Below are 18,616 nucleotides of genomic sequence, written 5' to 3' on the forward strand. Positions count from 1 at the left end.
ATTTTAACACAATTTATATCAAGCAATGTATTTTCTTGTTCCAATGTATCTTTACAGTACAAAGGTGGAAACATTATGGGAAGAATTTTTGCTGCATTGTTATTGATTAAACTCATAACCTGGTTGACAGTTATTTTCTTTCAGCACTTGAAAGATGTTGTCCCACCTCCTGGCCTCCATGGTTTCTGATGAGAAACCCACTGTCATTTGAATTGTTTTTCTTTTACTGGTATGGTCTCCTTTCTTTCTGTTTGCAGGATTCTTCATCTTTAGTTCTCAGGAGTTTGATTATCTGTCTTAAACTGGATTTCTTGGAATTTTCTTTGCTTCTTGAATTTGCAGATTTATGTTTTTTGCCAAATTTGGGGATTCTTTGAGAATTATTTTATGGTACTTTTGATTTTTATTTAAATCTCATGTTTTAGCAGGCCTTCTCTGACACCACTCTGGTGAGAGAAGGAAGGTCACTACCACCTGGTTATTTTTTGGTGGGGTTGGAATCCAGGTTACTCAGCTTCTATTAACAGCTCTGGGGAGGGAAATTTCTTGTTACTTCTGGGCAGGGGTAGAATTTCAGGCTCCCCACTAGCCATTACCACTGACAACACTTTGTCAGGAGGGGAGTGGCATTCTATTGCTGCTTCCAAATGGCTGCCACTGACACTGTGGGGGGGGAGGCCTAATACTACCAGATGTGAATGAGAGTCCAAGCTCCCACAAAACCTTCTCTGACACCACTCCTGTAGGGACAGAGGAGCACCTCATTATAGTCAGATAAGGGTGGAAGTCTAAGTTCCTTACCCAGCCTTTGCTGATGGGGATGAAGTGGGACCAGTTTTGTCTGTTGTGTTTGGCTAGAGTAGTTATTTTCTTTAAAGTTTCCTGTTGTACTAGGCTGCCTTTTTCTTGGTCCTTTGGATAGAGAGAGCAGGCTTTTCTTGGGGCTTTTTAAAAATCGCACTGAATAACATTTTGGGTTGCCAGTTCTCCAGCACGCAGGCCTGAGTATAGGAGGAAAAAGAAAACCAAGGCAACTCACCACTGTATCTTTCCTCAGGTTGCAAGGTAGGGACCTGGACTGCCTTCTGTTCAATTTTCAGAGTCTCCTTATACTTGTTTTATATATAATATTGAAGGGTTTCAGCTGTTCTTAGTGGCAGGCATAGGGAAAAGTGTGTTTACTCCATCTTATCTCACTACAAGTTCATCTTCATTTATAAAAATATTTTGAATGGTATAAATTTCTGGGCTAATGGTTTTTTTCTTTTCTTTCAGTACTTTATACTTTAAAAGTGTTGCTCCATTGTCTTCTAGCTTACTTTTTTAATTTTCTATAAGAATTCTCTTTGTCCCCCAGTACATACATTTTCTTTGATCCTCTGTTTTTTAAGATTGTTCTTTATTGCTGATTTGTATCAGTTTGATTACGATGTGCCTTGGTGTGATTTTCTTCATGTCTTTTCTTTGCATTTCATTGAACTTCTTGGATCTGTGGATTTATAATTTTCATCAAATTTTGAAAGTATTTAGTTATTTTTTCAAGTATTTTTCTATTCCCTCACCCTCTCCTCTCCTTCTGGAATTCTAATTACACATAGTTAGGCTACTTAATATTGTTCCATAATTCACTGGAGCTCCATCTTTTTTCTTCCATCTTTTCTCCATCTTTTTACCACCTGTTCCATTCTCCATCTTTTTTCTTCCTGTTTTATTTTGTGCAGTTTCTATTTGTACGAGTATGTCTCTGACTTCACTAATCTTTTCTTTTGCAGTGTCTAATCTGTTCTTAACCCAATCCAGTCTATTTTTCATTTCAGATATCGTATTTGTTATCTTCAGGAGTTTGATTTCCTACTTGCATTTCCCCTCTATAGTTCAAAGGTCAATGGGTTATGTCATACTTTCCCCAAAGTTATTCATTGGTCCTTTGACATCTCAAGAGCCCAGTTTTGAACTGTGTTCAGTTTCACTGAGCTTTATATTTCCCTGCAGATCTCCATCTGAAGGGGCCTGAGCCTGTATGGGCCTCATACACAATCAAAGCAGCAGAGAATCCAAGACACACAAAATAGGAATGGGTTAGAGTGGAAACAGTCTCATTGTTTTTTGGGGGGTTTTTTTGTGTTTTTTTTAAAGAGTCTAACCGCTTTTATTACAATGGTGCAAGGGAGTATTTCATCCAACACTCACCAACAGCAAACCGGCATCTTCTACAAAACAGTTCCAGAAAGTTCAGACAAGAACATGAAAAGGTACGTTATCTACAATGCTTCTCATACAGTACTGTTTAGTGTTTCAACTTCATGTCACTCCAATAAAGTGCAGTCATTTTCTGGCACACATGTGGCAACAAAGTTTGTTCTGGTTTACATCGTCTGCCCTACACACGCGTCACAACATGCCTCACAATTAAACACGTCTATCACAGCAGCACTCGTGACACCCAGATCTGCTCATGCTCAGGATTAGCTCGCTGTACCAAATACCATCAAATACAAAATGATAGGAAATATAAACATCAATTTGTATTTCAAGTTTATAACACGTTATTTACAAAAATAGGCTGGGAGGAAAAGGGTTTACAGCCCCATATGTTTTCCTGAAGGTGGTCGGGGGGGACCATTTTGCGCCATGTTCTAGGATATTTTCCTAATAATCTTTAAAGTCGCAGTGAAATTCCTTCAGAATTCTATCTGTCAGCTAGAAGCTCAGGTGGAGAGGAGGAAGGGAGGGCAGGTGACGGGCTGGGTACACAGACGGCTTGGACTGAGCTGACCGGCGGTGCCTCATGCACTCGGCGACGCGAGCACGCTGCTCCGGCCAGCTGAGGTCTTCCCTGCGCTCTGAAGGACACCTGCTCGGCAGCTGACACGATGGGAACGGCGGTGTCGAGGCCACCACTAGGACATGACTCCAAAGACGGGGTTGTGGCGGCAGATGCTGGGGCCATACTCCTCGTAGTCCTTCTTGGTGTGACAGACCTGGAAGAACTCCGGGTCGAGGCCAGCATGGAGCCCCCGAACCACACGGCATAGCGCTGCATGTGGTGTGTGATCACCTGGACCTCCATGGGCTTGGGCTTTATTCTGCCGCCACTGAGCTCCTCACTGAGTTTTAGTCTGGCATCCACCACCCTTTTCAAATCTCTCTGCAGCCGACGTCCAAAATCCCTGAACATCGTGGAGCCTCCTGAAAGGACGACATTCTTAGCGGACGGCGGACATCGATGGGACAGTTCTGTATAACTTCATCAACAACATCCGAGATGGACTCCATAAAATCTGGGTTGGCAAACTCGGGGTGAAAGAAAATTTCAGGTCCTAGGAACCTCTCGTAGCCGACGTCTATAAGGAACGTCTTCTGGTTGATGGCATTGACCCCCGTGTACTGCTTGATCCACTTACGGGGATCCACGTCATACTTGGCAAACTCCTTGACAATGTCAGGGCAAATGTAGCAGTATTTCTCCTTGATGGCTTTTGCGGTCTCCAAGGATTGCTCAGGAGGGATTCCCACCTCCCTCTCCCTTAGCAGCTGCTGAATGAAATACGTAATATCTCTACCTGCAATCGGGATGTGCTTGATACAGCTTCCAATTACATAACCTTCTGCCACTGGGATAGCGTGGGTGACCCCATCCCCGCTGTCAATGACGATCCCTGTTAACGTGCGCTCGCCGACTTGCCGAGATGTCCACGAGGCTGCCAAGGCCAGCACTGCCTGAACTGCAGTGTAGAGTCCGGGTACATTAAACGATTCAAACATAATTTCTGCAAGATACTCTCTATTTTCTGGTGTATTCAGTGGGGGTTCTGTCATTAAAAAATAATGGTCCTCGGGTTCGGCTCGAAGGTACTTAAAGATCACTTGCTCCATGAACCTTTCCATCAGGTCCCAGTCTTCAACTATTCCATGTCTTATTGGCCACTAACAAGAGAGACAGCAAAGTACGTCAGGCTCCGTCCACACCGGCGGCAGCCACCATGTAACAGCACCGGCAGAGACCGGGTTAGAAAACAGAGGTCTCCTTTGCATGAAGTGAATGTAGAGACACCAGGGCTGTAACAGAAGATGAAGTTGTGCTGTTGCTGATATTCTGCTCCAACTATTCGGCCTCCAAAGTGCGAAGGCCGTCTGCACAATGGAAAGTGTGGCCCGTCTACCATACCACCCGACGATTGGAGGCTTTTCTTTTCTTAGAACAAATGTCTAGTTAAATAACGTTAGTGCTTCTTTTTAATTACTCAATCTGCAACTTGCCGTATCTGACAGGTTAATTAGCCAAGCTGCCATTTCCCAGGGGGCAGATCTGGCCCCCGCGTGTAACCCAGTATTCCGGGTCCGTTCTGTGTTCCGGGGCTTGGTAAATCTGCTGGTTCCTCCACAGCAAAATATACCATATTCAAAAACAACCACAAAACCTCCGTTCAAACCTAAAACTAAAAACACATTCCACAACTCACAAGTCAACTTCCAGTTAAGCTACCATTCTGCATTGTTCATTCTTCTGCCTCCTGGACGGGGCTTACCTTTGTGGCGTAGGTGGGTTTATCTATGGCTTCATCCCCTATGAAAAAGTCCAGGTCATCGACGCCCCTCAACACTCTCCTTTGGGCTTGGTCAACTACCTTTGCTGATTCTCTGATGGCAATACNCCGGGAAGAGCGCAATGATGGTGCCAACTTGGGCCAGTGAAGCAACGTCCTCCACAACTAGACTGAAGACCAAAACGACAGCAATTTGTCTGTTCCCCTCCCCCCAATTCCCCAACACTGTTCCCATCCCCCCAATTCCCCAATAAAAATCTTTAAAAAATAATAATCATATAATTATATAATATTAATAGACATTAACATATTACATATTAACATATAATCGATGACATTATATTAACATTTATATTATTATTAATTGTATAATATAATGCATTAATTACACAATATATTAGTATTATTTGAATGAGTCAAGAAAACAATCTCTGGTTCAAAAACCCAGAAACTATTATCGATTTTTTTCAGTCAAGAACTTGAATGAAAAACATGCAAAGGCGTGGACACGCCTCTACCAACTCTGCGGGCGTCTGGGGCTTTAACTAATTTACAGGCGGTCTACCTCTATTGACACCTCTCAACGGCTTTATTTCTTCAGTCACAGGGATATGTTCCGAGGCAAGAGTTGTGTCATTCTTCTTTGTGACGCTAGTGCCTAGTGTTAGTGCTTGACACACAGCTATGGCCTCTCACTACAAGTTTATTCAATTTGAATTTTCAGGTCACCCAAATTGACGATAAACACAGCCCTCTCTCTCCCTCATAAATGCAGACAAAGAGAAGAAAAAGAAAAGGCACAGACGCTGAGGACTCTGGGCACTGTAGTTCCGACGCCCTGGTTGCGCAGGCGCACAGGCGTGTTGGCGGCTGGCCCAGCCGAGCCGACGCCATTGCTGGAAGCGTTCCCGCCCTGCTCTGCGAGTGCCCTCAGTTGTCCTCAGTTCGGCCGCCAGGTATTCGTCCCGGGCGCCAGGTCCAGTTTTCCCGCTGCCCCTCCCTCGGCGCTTGGCTCCCCGCGGCGTCCGGGGCGTGGCCGTTCCCTCCAGATCCGCTGTCCCTGATCTGATCCGCCCACCCCGAGAGGCGATTGGGGCTGGGCCTGCAACCCAGTTTTCTACTCAGTCTCTCCCTGGCCGGCCTCTGAAGGCGGTCGGTGCCCCCCGTGGCAGGGGTTGGGGCGCGTCGGGCTCGGGGGCCTGGGCTGGGGGTTCGACCGGACCCTCGCGCTCTTCCCAGTCCCGCGACTTGGATGGAGGGAGGAGGGGAACCCCCGAGTTGGCAGAGGAGGGCAATTAGGGAAAGAGGGCGAGGCTGGAGAAGAAACAGTCTCCTGCCTTCTGAACCGGCTAACTGGTCACCTGACACGTGGACATTCTCGTCTTTGAGTAATCCAGCTTTTTCGTGCCGGCTCATTTTACGGCTTTTCAGATAATCACTTTTAAATCACCGATCTTTCCCTGACATGACAATGGAACCATTGATTTGGTTGGAAAATGCTTGTCTGCTCCGTGGCGCTGAAGTTCTCAGCAAACACATGGTTTAGGAACCACCGCAAGTGAAGTTTCTCTTTAAATCTTCTGCACTGCTTGGGAAGACAGGGTTTGAGTGAAGTCTCAACATCCAGAAAAAATATCTAAAAAATTATTACTGGGGAAATAACTGCCTAGATATCTTCTGCATAATGTCAAAGGTGAAAGTAGAAACATATAATGTGGTTAGCCTCATTTGCTAATAACTGATTCATTGTGCTTAAGTGACTTGCCTATAATCACATTTCCACAGTAGCCAAACCAACATTAGAAGCTGGGGGCTGTGGACAGCCACTCTGGAATTTCACTCCTATAGGAAACCACAATGTACATATACATAGATAGTTCTTATTGTCTATTTGGAAAGTATAGCAAAGTAGAAAAAGGGTAAACGTCATAGGCCCAGGTCTCAGAGGTCTCGGTAGTTTGGGCCTACTCTCTTGCAGTCTTTTTCTGTAATATTTTACACATTTGAGATCAAACTGAATATATTAAATTTTAAAAAGCATTGTTTATTCTGATTATAAAATTTTTAAAATGTTTATCGTTCAGTTCAATTGTTAAACATATTTGACTAGCATTATCTACATGGCATATTGCCAAGGAGAAATTTATTAATCTTCACAAATTTAAAAAGAAAGGATGACTTTAAAACATTCTTAGTAAATTTTAAAGATGCAGGAAACCATTACTGTATTCCTTGGAATTGAAAATGTCTTAAGTCACTCTTTGCAGGTCTGCATTTCTGTTTTGGAAAAAAGGGTTTTTTTTTATTATTTCTTGTAGCCAATTTTTTTTCTTTCCAATCTTATAAAAATGGACTTCTTAATGTGGGTGTCAGTGTTTGGGTTTGGGAGGGGTCAAACTTCCTAAAATAATACGCAGCATCATATATGCATGTGCATTATTCTGTGAACAGGGTCAGATTCTGAGATGGGGCCCCCAAAAGTTAAGATCCACTGGTGTTGATATGTAGTCATTGTTAATATTTGTTAAAACAGGTTCCGTTATGTTTTAAACTGTGTTTAAACTTGGCACAAGTATTGTTTCTGCACTGTGAGATGAAGAGTAGTTCAAGAAATACCAAGTGTGAAGCAGAAATTCAGCTGAAGGAACTAACTAACGCAGGGCCACAGCTTTGCCTGTACTGTAGAATCCTCTTGGTAAAAATATTTCAATTGAATTTTCAAGTGTGTACAGGAGGGTCTTTAATTTGGGGTTCATGAGTTATCTTAGAACTGTATTTCTCAAGATTCTTGTTGATAATGTAGATTTCTGTGCTTCACACCTAAAGGCCCTGATTTAGATCTTGCATGGAGCCACATAATTTCCTTTTTAAGAAGCATGCCTTGTGAACTTTTTTGCATCCTCAGATTTGAGACCCTTCTAATTATATGTATGAGTTTTCTGGGAGAAGAGTCATAATTTTCATTGGATCTGCAAAGGAATCCATGACCTGAAAAAAGGTAGAAAAACACTGTTATAAAGGAAAACCTCTTTTATTGATAACCTTGAACCTTCAATATTAGGAATCCTCTTAGATTATTTTATTTATCCAAGCCTTATCTCCACACTACACTGTGTTTTTCCTCCCTCAATTTATTATTTCTCTTCCACCAAAATCTTTTCATTGTGTCTAGTGAAACTCCCCTAGTGTCATGGAATAAACTACTGAACATTCTTAAGATAGTCACATTTTTTCTTGATTTAACTAAACCCTGCTTACCTGATACCTTTAACTTTTTCTTTCATGACCACTCACTGTCTTAGGAAATTAATTTTGCAGCTTTAGCAGAGTCCAAGTGGTTTGAACAAGAAAGACAATTACTTTCTCATATAAATAAGTCTGAGTTGGTAGGTGGCTGGCAGTGATGAGGGTGGATAGGGGTAGGCAGCTGTGGTCCATTAGGTCATCTGGAAACCCAGGTTCTATCCATCTTTTTGCTCCACCAGCCCCTAGAAGGTGTTATGCTCCCTGTGATAGAAACTGGCTCTCTCATATTGTGCATTTCATTGTAATGGGAGACAGAGAACTGGATAGCAAACAGCTCCCTTTTAAAGATGTGACCTGGAAGTTGCATACCATCTCTTTTATTCAGATCTCATTTGCTGCAGTTTAGTGACATGGGCACATCTGCCTGTAAAGAGGTTGGGAAATGTCTCTAGCTGGGTGACCTTGTGACCAACCTCTGTCAAATATTAATAGAAATTAGCAGTCTGCTACATTGGCCTACTTAAGTTTTCTGCTGTTTGGTTCAGTTTTAGAAAAATTTTAAACAGCAATTATCCTTTGGGTAATTTTATTTTTATTGGCATACAACTTTAAGATGTTTTATCTGTTATAGCCCCTTTCTTATTTATATTTTTGGTTAATTGGTATTTTCTCTTTTTTTGACTGGCCTGTGACTTGTATATTTCATTATTGAGAGAATCAACTTCTACCTTTCACAGCTGTTTTTGTTTGATTATTTGTTTTCTTATTAGTTTCTTCCTTTGTTATTTCTTCCTTATGCCTTGCTTGTTATTTATTTTTCTTCTTTATTTGAATGTTTAATATTTTTATTCTTGTTAAAAATTTTACTGGAAAGTATTTAAGGGTATAAATTTAATCTCTTTAAAGCTTTGGCAGAAACCCATACATTTTTTAATCTGTAATACTCTTATTTTCTAATTCATTGGCAATTATATTTTAACATGCTCTCTTTGACTTAATGAGCTGCTTAGGAGGATTTATGGTTTTTCCCGCCCTTCACACTTCCATTTACATTTAAAATTCTACTGCATCGTGATTAGAGAATGTAGTGTATTCAATTTCTTCTTTTTGATTGAGATTTTCTGTGGTCAGTGGTCTTTATGGCATATGATTAATTTAGGAAATGCTCCGTGAATGCTTGAAAATACTTTCAATAAAGTTGTTTTAGTACACTCATATCTATTTAAATTGTGTATCTCTAAAGTTCTTTGAATTTATAATAGCCTTGCTTTATATAATTCTTGTTTTTTCCATATAGTGGTTAATTACTGCAAATATCATTTCAGATGAGCTTCTGATTGACAATCTGTAAGATTAGATTAAATTCTGCTGTGTTTATCGAGCAAAACCTCAATACTGAATCTTATGGGAAGCAAGGTGCCTGTTCAGGGCAGGTGCAGATTCACCATGTTTAAGCATAACAAAGTTCCTAATTGTGAGGCCATGCAACTACTGATAAGCTAAGTTGCTCTTTAGCTATACATGGCTGGTTACTGATTCTAAAGAATATCCATGGTCATCAGTCCTTGTGTTCAGGTTATCTGCTTTTCCTGTTGGTTTTACAAACAATTGTTTATAAGACAATGTTGATATGGTCCAGTCCAAAGGTTATTTTACCCAGTTCAAACATTCCAAAGGCTCAAGGAGCAAGATGTGCAAGGCATTTCCTCTGGAATGGCTGTTCTGGTTCCATTTTAAAATAGCTCCACCAAGGGCCGGCTGAGTGGCTCAGTTGGTTAAGAGCTCGCTCAAGAGTTTGAGCTCTGAGCAACAGTGGTTCGAGTCAGCCCGAGCTGAGCAGCCGTGAGCTGCCAACAGGTGGCGGGATGGCTCAGCTAAAAAAAAAAAATAAATAAAAAAAAAAAATAAAATAAAATAGCTCCACTTATATCAACTTTTTACAACATCACAAAGCAAGTTAATTTAGTGGCAAAGGTATGGGCATTGGAATTAGACTGATTCGGAGTCATGCATAACCTTGGATAAGTAAGTTTTCTAATCCTCAATTTCCTCATCTATATATATAATTCTCATTGGGTTGATATGAAGATCAAATGAGAAAGTATTTTAAAAGCTCCTTGTACAATGTCTGGCCTATTAGCTGTGACTACATTTAATAGTATTAAAAATTTCACGATCTCCAGGACCAAGAATTTTTTTTTCTCTCACTAATCTTGCGGGTTCCTTTTGTGTTCTTAGGGAAGCCATGCTCGCTTGTATGTTAGGATTCCAACTTGGTGAGTCTGAGATTGCCAAAGCAGGATTGATTTTCATGACTTATTTCTCTTTCTCAGCTATATTTTTGTAGTAGGACTCCACTCCTTCTACAGAGATGAACAAAGAGGAAGAGATAATGGCTGCTGTGGTTTCTTCAGTTGGACCTCTGGTAAGTTGGGGTTTCCTTTATTTCTGATCTGCTGGCTTGGTTTGAGGACATGTCTTTTCCTGAAGTCGTGTGACTTGTCTACCTTACCCACACCCCTTCTGGTAACTGAATCAAATTGTATGATTTGTGAGTAAAGGCTGTAATCTATAGGAAAATTCACTATACATATTGAACTAAATTTCAAGACACATGATCTTTCAAAAAATATCTGGGCTATCTTTAGATATGATAGGCAGTCTGGGAAACTTACTTTTGATTTGTATTTTTAAATTTGTATTATTCCCAGGACATTTCAGTTATTTATGGGATAGTAAACTGGAATATTTTTTATCTAGAAAATTTCACTTAGGAAAATTTGGGGGAAAAAATACGTACACACACACACACACACACACACACACACACACACTCTCTCTCATGCTCATTTAATTCATAGGGACCATTCCCCTTGTGCCCACTCTCAGTGATCTCTTCTTTTCTACCCATTAAGAAGTGATCAAGCTTAATAGATGACATGGAGAGAAGAAGATGTTTAAGAAACAGTGCTTGGCTGTAGGGAGCTTACAGTCTCATTGAGGTAAGGCATACAAAAGAAATAGTTATGTAATTTATTTAGGTGGATGATAGTTGCTTAGCAGTATGATAAAGATAGTGAGTGCTATATAAGAAAAGAAATGGGACATTAGTTTGGGCTAAATTGGTCATGGAAAGCTTAAGAGGATAGATTTAAGCTGATACCCAATTATAAATAGGATTTAAATTGCAAAAGTATTTGTGAAGGTTCTTCAGGTAAGAAAGGAGGTTAGGCAGAACAATGGGTAAGCTAGTGATTCAAGATGGAAAACTGTGAAAAATAGGACTGGAGATTAGATATTTAAGCTGAATCTTTTAATGTTTCCCTAAAGACATTTAAGTGTATATCTGTATGTGTGCGTGTGTGTTTGAGATGGGTATTAATGTGATAAAAGCTGTGTTTTAACAGTGATTTTTTAAAATAAATTCAGAAAAAAGGTAATGCCTACAAATAGACTTAATTATAGTAATGATCCTTAATAACTTGTAGTAGTGATCTTTTATTCTTTGTAGCCAGGATATATAACATGCAGATAGTCCTTAAAACATACCCTTGAAAGGATAAAAACCAAAATATTACACTTGGTTAGTAGATCCAAAATATCTATCTGGTATTGGCATGATCAAACTCATCGCTAATTATCAGAGGTTGAAGTTCACATCATCGTAAATTCTCTGGATGGTGAATATTTGTCATTTTAGATAAGAACTTGGGATGGTAGAACTAAGATAACATGCCCAATGAAATTTAAATAAATAGTTTTATTACCAATATTTTTTAAATGGCATAAAATCTAAAATTGATAAGTACTACTAGAAGGTGCAGTAAAATTTTATTTCGTTTATAAAATCAGGCCCTTGTAGGGATATACATGTAGTTTCTAAGGTTTGGAAGAAAACAATGTTATGAGAGGTCCCTGAAAATAATTCATGAGTAGCTACTAAGACGTGTCCCCCTCCTAAACATTGTAATGATTCAACTGTAGAAAACAGATGGTGTTAGTAGGTTTTAAATATTATTCTTGAGCAAGATAGATCCTTTCTGAGAAATAGATTTCATTCCCATATGAAAAAGAAGAATTATATAGCATTTGAAGGCCCCTTATTATAGTTTATTTTTGTTTTTATAGGTTCTTTGTTAAAAAGCCTCCTTTAAAAACTATACAGTTACATCTTTCTCAGTCTTGTGTGAGTTTGTTATTGTCTCAAACAAGGTGAAAGGAGATTATGATGGGATGTTACTATGGGACCTTAATTTCAGCTCTAAATAAAAGAGTAAAAGAGGTCACCCCATATACATCACATCCACAGTGGACTGCTGGTGCTGGCTGAGGCTCTGCTGTAAGGGCTTAGGCAGCCTGTCACTAAGTGATCTTATCCTGTCCCTCAGAGTCCTGAAATTTCCCAGGCAGATGAAGATAGTCATCTGCAGGCAGAAGAACCAGAATTGGTAAAGGTAATACTTACCATTGTATGTAAGGGGAAGAAAGAGAATGCTCTTCTTTTATTGGTTCTAATTCTTAAGCTCCTTTCATTGCAAGGTCACAATGAATAACACCTTGCTTGATAGCTGTGGTAACCCCAGGGCTGGTAGCATCAGTTTGACAAATTTCATTTCTCAGTGGCAGCAGCCCTAATATATCACATAGCCTGATTCTTGCTTCACACTGTAAGCCCCCATACCATTAAAAATATCAAGAATACATCAACATCAGTGGGAATATTCTTAAGATGAGCCTAATTTGTCTGGATCTTTTTATTTCATCGTATTTGTTAAGCTCACTTCCTTATTTGTGAACACAGAATCCACCTGATTTTTCCAGAAAAATACCAAAATAAAAAATGTATGAATTGTGTTAAGAAAAATTATCCAAAACTTAGAAATAAGGCAAAAGATATGCCCTTCCAGTGTCATACTAGACCATTGTCTAATCAGCCTCAGGGTCATATGACATAGCAGGGAAGGTTATGTTGTTTGACTTAGTATTTATTAGGTCGTTGGAAAAGTCATGACGCATGTTTGCAACACATGGCATTAGTTCATTTTTGGAAGTACTAGTCATTCACATCTATGTCATTTGACAGCTGACAGTTCTAGCTTCATTCTAAAAAAAAAACTGAGCGGTTTGGTTGAGTTTTGGAGATTTTACAATAAGTTGAAGATGGAAGACCAAACTGTGCAATTTTGCCATATTTTACTTCCATAAAGGGAAGAACACGTGTCAAGCTTGTGAAAAGTTGCATAAAGTTTATGGTGACAATGCTCTACAAGAACATTAGTGCCAACGATTGCTCACAAAATTCCGTACTGGCGGTTTTGTTCTCAACAACGCTCCTCGGTCAGGGAGGCCACTGAGGTTGATGACAACAAAATAAAGGCATTGATCTAGTCAAACCCATGTTAACATGACATGAGAGATTGCAGAAACATTGAACATCCATCATTCAAGCGTTTACAACCACCTGAAGAAGCTGGGATATATAAGCAAGCTCGATATTTGGGTTCCGCATGAACTCAAAGAAGTTCATTTGATGGTGTGTATAAACATCTGCAATATGCTCATTAAACGTGAGGAGTCGCTTTTTTGAAGTGACTGATAAACTGGTGATGAGAAGTGGATTGTTTACAACAATATGGTGCACAAACAGCCTTGGTCCCAACGTGATGATTCGCCTCTCAAACAACATCAAAAGCAGACATTCATCAGAGGAAGGTTATGCTCTCAGTGTGGTGGGATTTTAAAGGTGTTGTGTTTTTCAATCTCCTACCAAGGAACCAAATAATCAATTTGAATGTGTACTGTTGGCAATTGGATAGTTTGAACAAATCCATGATTCAGAAACGTCCAAAGCTTGTTAATTATAAAGGAGTTGTGTTCTATTGCAACAACGTGAGACCACACACAAGTTTGATCACCCGTCAAAAATTATTGGAGCTTGGATGGGATGTGTTGTCACACCCACCATACTTGCCTGACCTTGCACCATCAGACTTCCACTTGTTTCACTCTCTTCAAAACTTTTTGCATGGTATAACATTCAATTCAGATGAGGCTGTAAATTAGCACCTTGTTCAATTTTTCACTAATAAAGACAGATCTTTCTATGAACGAGGAATTATGAAGCTCACTGAAAAAGATGTCAAAAGGTTATTGAACAAAACGGGCAATATATCATTGATTGATCTTTGTTCTTTATATAAATAAATGACTTTTGAAAAGCATAGACAAAATATGTCATGACTTTTCCAACAATACAATACTATTGATTAATATCCAGACCCTTGAAGTTAGATGTTAACTTGTAGAAGACTGAAAAGTGCAAATTATTTCTACCTAGAAGAAAGTTAATTGCAAAAGTTGCAATTTTATTGTTCTGTAGGACATTCACCAGATTTCTATCTAATTTTGCAATCTTACTCCAGCATTCTTTTTTCACAACCTAGACATATGTTTCTTATATCTCTTTTGAACCAAACTTGTCAAGCTTCTTATCTCTCATTAATGGCTTAAGTAAATATTTGACATGTGTTGATTATACTTTTAGGAGAATTATGTTGTTGTTGTTTTTAGAAGTTCAGACCCTTGCCTTTTTTTTTTTAGAATTTTGTTTTTAAGTTTTGAAAATTATACTTTGAAAGTTCGCTGTATTCTAAAAATGTTTTGTGTAGAACTTGGGGTTTTTTTTGTTTTGTTTTTATGAGAAAATAACATTCTGAGATTCAGTATAATACATAAATTTTTTGAAATTTATTACTGAACCAACAATTCTTAAAATTGTCCTTTAACATATGACAATTTATAATTTAATATAAAATATTCATGATTTCAGACTTTGAATCATGAACTTTAGAAATGTACCACAATTGTTCACATGGTGAATAAATCATATGGTTTATTTTTGTGGTTCTGACAGAGGGAGTCCCTGGCAGAAGATTAATTCTCTCTGGCTCGTCCTTAAATTCTGCATCTTGTTTATAAGTATTGAACTTAACTTCATTTAATTTTTATTTGAATAGAACCAATATTTTAATAATAACTTTTAATATTCCTATTTCTGCAAAAAAGGCAGATGGGATTTTCATAGGGCTTATGTTGAATCTATTGATCAATTTGGGGATATTGCTATCTTTTTTTTATATATATATTTTTTAAGATTTTTATTGGGGAATTGGGGGGATGGGAACAGTGCTGGGGAATTGGGGGAAGGGGAACAGACAAGTTGCTGTCATTTTGTTCTTCAATCTAGTTGTGGAGGATGTTGCTTCACTGGCCCAAGTTGGCACCATCATTGCGCTCTTCTCTGGCGAGGCAGATCAGTCGCCGGCTTCTGGACGGCCGCTCACTGCGGCTGCTGGCCGCTCACGCTGGCTGCTGGCTACATACGGTAGCTGGCAACCCACTGCCACAGGGAGTGCAGCCTACGCCGTCGCCGGCGACTCATGGCAGCCCAGCTCCAGGTTGAGCTGTTGTTCAGCATCTTAGCTGTGGAGGACAGTGTCACTGGCCCTCATATGTGGGATCCGAACCGGGGCCCTCTGGCATCCCAAGCGAGTTCTCAACCATCGCGCCACTCGGCCGGCCCGGGATATTGCTATCTTAACAATATTAAATTTTACAAGAGAAAGAATATGGGATGTCTTCTCATTTTTTTAGGTATTCCTCAGTTTCTTTCAGTGATGTTTTGTAGTTTCCAGTATATAAGTCTTGCACACCTTTTATTAATTTATTCCTGGGTTTGTCTGAGGAAGGTGATATTTTAAATGGATTTTTTTCTTAATTTCTTTCTGGAATGTTCATTGCTAGTATGTAGAAATAATTGACTTATGTATGAGGTCCGACAATTAAGTTTGTGAACTTGTTGCAACAATGTTGCTAAGGTTTTTTGATATCAGAGGGATTATTCATTATGAATTTGTACCAACTGGACAAACAGTTAACCAAATTTACTATTCAGAAGTGCTGAAAAGATTGCATGAAAAAGTTAGATGACCTGAACTTTTGCCAATAATTCATGGCTCTTGCATCACGACAGTGCACCAGCTCACACGGCACTGTCTGTGAGGGATTTTTTAGCCAGTAAACAAATAATTGTATTGGAACACCCTCCCTACTCACCTGATCTGGCTCCCAATGACTTCTTTCTTTACTCAAAGATAAAGGAAATATTGAAAGGAAGACATTTTTATGACATTCAGGACATCAAGGGTAATACGACGAGTGGTCTGGTGGCCACTCCAGAAAAAAAGAATTCCAAAATTGCTTTGAAAGGTGGACTAAGCACTGACATTGGTACATCTTGGGTTGTCAGAAAAGTCATGATGTATTTTTCTGTTTTTTGTTGCAAAAATGCATCATGACATTTCCAACAACCCAATAGCTTCCCAAGGGGAGTACTTCAAAGGTGATCGTAGTGGTATTCAGCAATGAGGTTGTAGCACTTTTTCTAGGATGAGTTCACGTACTTAATTGTCCAATCTCATATCCATAGGTAAGGGTTTTGTGGGAGAAAAGATTATTTGGGTGGAAACTGCTAGCTGTTATCAAATATTTTAAAGACTTTCTAGAGAAGGAGGAAACCATGCTGTTTGACTCCATAATATAGTAGGACCAATATTTAGAAGTTATAGAAAGCCAGATTTGAATTAGTATTAAAAAATATCTTGCTATTATGTCAAACTCTAAAAATGTAATGGGCTGCCTCTTGTGGTTTTAAGTTCTTGTCACTGGAGAGATTCTTCCATCCTTTAAAGGGTTGAACTGGATGACTTCCATAGTCATTTGGTGATTCTGATTTCTGGAATTCTTCCCCAGTTTTGTGTAAATTCTTCTGCCTAACAGGTCTAATTGTATAATCCCTGAGTGATCACAGTATATTTATTTTAGGAATCAGTGACATTTAAAGATGTGGCTATAGACTTCACATTGGAAGAGTGGAGGTTGATGGACCCAACACAGAGGGACCTACACAAGGATGTGATGCTAGAGAATTATAGGAATCTTGTCTCCCTGGGTAAGGATAACTTCTGTGTTCATTTATCTGCCCATTTGACCAGGTTTTCTGAAGATATTGAGCCTCTCAAGTACTTAACTGAATTTTGGGTTAGAGCTTAGTCAAAATCTCATAATCTTAGCATATTGTTGGGAGTTATGCTATTCCTCTTAACTAAATGGTCTACCTATTGTAGAGTAAGAAATACATATTTCACTGGAATCTTGGAAATTGTTGACAGTCCCTCAGATTTAGGACTAACGTTTTTTCTAGTCACTTCCATAAATGAGTTATCAGTATCTCTAGAAAGAAAGTAACAAATATGTTCCTTTTCTTTTAAATTCAGATTATTCCCATGGTCTGTTATCCCAGCAACCCTGGGGTCATAGTCTTGAGCTTCTTGGAGATACCTTTGTAATTCTCTATGACACCATTGTACAATAGAATGTTCTGCTGTGATGCGAATGGTCTATGTCTGTGCTGTCCCATTTGGCAAGCACTAGCCACTTGTGGCTGTTGAGCACTTGAAATCTGGCTAGTCCAATTGAAAAACTGAATTTTAAATTTTATATAATTTTAACTAATTTAAATTCAAATTTAAATAGTCCCATATGGCCTTTGGCAACTGTGTTGAATAGTGCATCTCTAGAACTTCCTGTAATGCCACTCTGTACAGGAGATTAAGAACTGAGACTGAATTTGGCAGTAGTTCTTGCTCATAGGCACAATCAAATCCTATTCATTTTTCTCTGAACAGGGCTTGCAGTTTCCAAACCAGACATGATAGCTCATTTGGAGGATGGAAAAGGACCATGGGTGGTAGTGAGAGAAATTTCAAGAATCCCCTATCCAGGTGAGTCAGTAAGAGCCAGGAAGATGGGATTTATTCTGTGGATGAAGCAGAATATCTGAAATATTTGGTGGGAAGGAGTATCTTTGCTCAAAGCTATCTCAGAGGAAAAGATTCTCCCTCCTTCCCTATACCTCCCTCCCTCTGTCTTTTCCTCCCACTTTCTCTCCCTCCATTTCCCTATCTTGTTCCCTTTCCCCCTCTCTCTGTCCTCTACTTTTGGTTCCCATCCCATTCTACTTTGCTTTCTTGGGTTCATGATTTTTGTAATTGTTCCTTTATTCCTCCTTCATTTCAAATATGCAGAAAATATCCCTTTTAGTTCTATTCTCTCCATTTAAATGTGTATTTTTTCTTTGTTTAACTATTATCTGACATCTCTTTCCTTCATTAATTTTCTTTTTTTTTTTAATTGGGGAATTGGGAGAGGGGAATAGTATTGGGGAGTTGGGAGGGGGACCAGCCAAGTTGTTGTTCTTCAATCTTAGTTGTGGAGGGTGCCAGTTGCCATCTGGCTGCCCGTCAGCAGCTCATGGCCTCTAATTTCAAGGTGCTGTGTTACAATCTTAGTTGCGGGTGGGCGTAGCCACCATCCCATGCGGGAGTCGAACCAGCAGCCTTGTTGTTAAGAGCACACACACTCTATCCACTGAGACATCCAGGCGGCAGCTCAGCTCAAGGCGCCGAGTTCAGTCTTAGTTGCGGGTGGGTGTAGCCCACCATCAAACAGGCAGTCTTGTTGTTAGGAGCACGTGCTCTCACCAGCTGAGCCATCCTGCCACCTGTTTGTCAGCTCAGTGGCAGCTCAGCTCAGGCACAGCATCACTGCCCCATGTGGAAATTGAACTGGTGGCCCTGTTGCTCAGAGCTCACGCTCTTAAGCTAATTCTTTTTTTTTTTTTTTAAGATTTTATTGGGGAATTGGGGAAGGGGAACAGACAAGTTGCTGTCCTTTTGTTCTTCAGTCTAGTTGTGGAGGACATC

At 39.6% G+C, this 18,616-nt stretch overlaps 2 protein-coding genes across 6 annotated transcripts in view; one reads left to right on the forward strand and one right to left on the reverse strand.

Annotated features, from left to right (window-relative positions):
* Nucleotides 1-2,147: 2,147 nt before the first annotated feature.
* Nucleotides 2,148-4,616, reverse strand: LOC109382193 (actin-related protein 3B-like). Its single transcript, XM_019641527.1, is given in 4 exon segments — nt 2,148-2,998; nt 3,001-3,210; nt 3,213-3,927; nt 4,530-4,616. Coding segments are annotated over 3 exon segments (984 nt in total). The 5' UTR covers nt 3,889-3,927; nt 4,530-4,616; the 3' UTR covers nt 2,148-2,900.
* An 811-nt stretch (nt 4,617-5,427) lies between these two features.
* LOC109382190 (zinc finger protein 624) overlaps nt 5,428-18,616 on the forward strand; it is an 85,710-nt gene continuing 72,521 nt past the window's right edge. Inside the window, exons 1-6 of one of the 5 annotated variants that reach the window (XM_019641511.1) lie at nt 5,450-5,503; nt 7,453-7,545; nt 10,127-10,218; nt 12,182-12,247; nt 16,677-16,803; nt 17,540-17,635. In XM_019641511.1, coding sequence (XP_019497056.1) covers nt 10,165-10,218; nt 12,182-12,247; nt 16,677-16,803; nt 17,540-17,635 — 343 coding nt within the window. In that variant the 5' untranslated portion in view covers nt 5,450-5,503; nt 7,453-7,545; nt 10,127-10,164. Of the gene's footprint in view, nt 5,504-6,897; nt 7,546-10,126; nt 10,219-10,708; nt 10,796-12,181; nt 12,248-16,676; nt 16,804-17,539; nt 17,636-18,616 lie in introns of those variants that run through there. The other 4 variants (XM_019641523.1, XM_019641512.1, XM_019641514.1 and 1 more) reach the window with 4 other exon arrangements.

The sequence above is a fragment of the Hipposideros armiger genome, unplaced genomic scaffold (genome assembly GCF_001890085.2).
Source record: "Hipposideros armiger isolate ML-2016 unplaced genomic scaffold, ASM189008v1 scaffold_61, whole genome shotgun sequence".
Taxonomy (NCBI): Eukaryota; Metazoa; Chordata; class Mammalia; order Chiroptera; family Hipposideridae; genus Hipposideros; species Hipposideros armiger.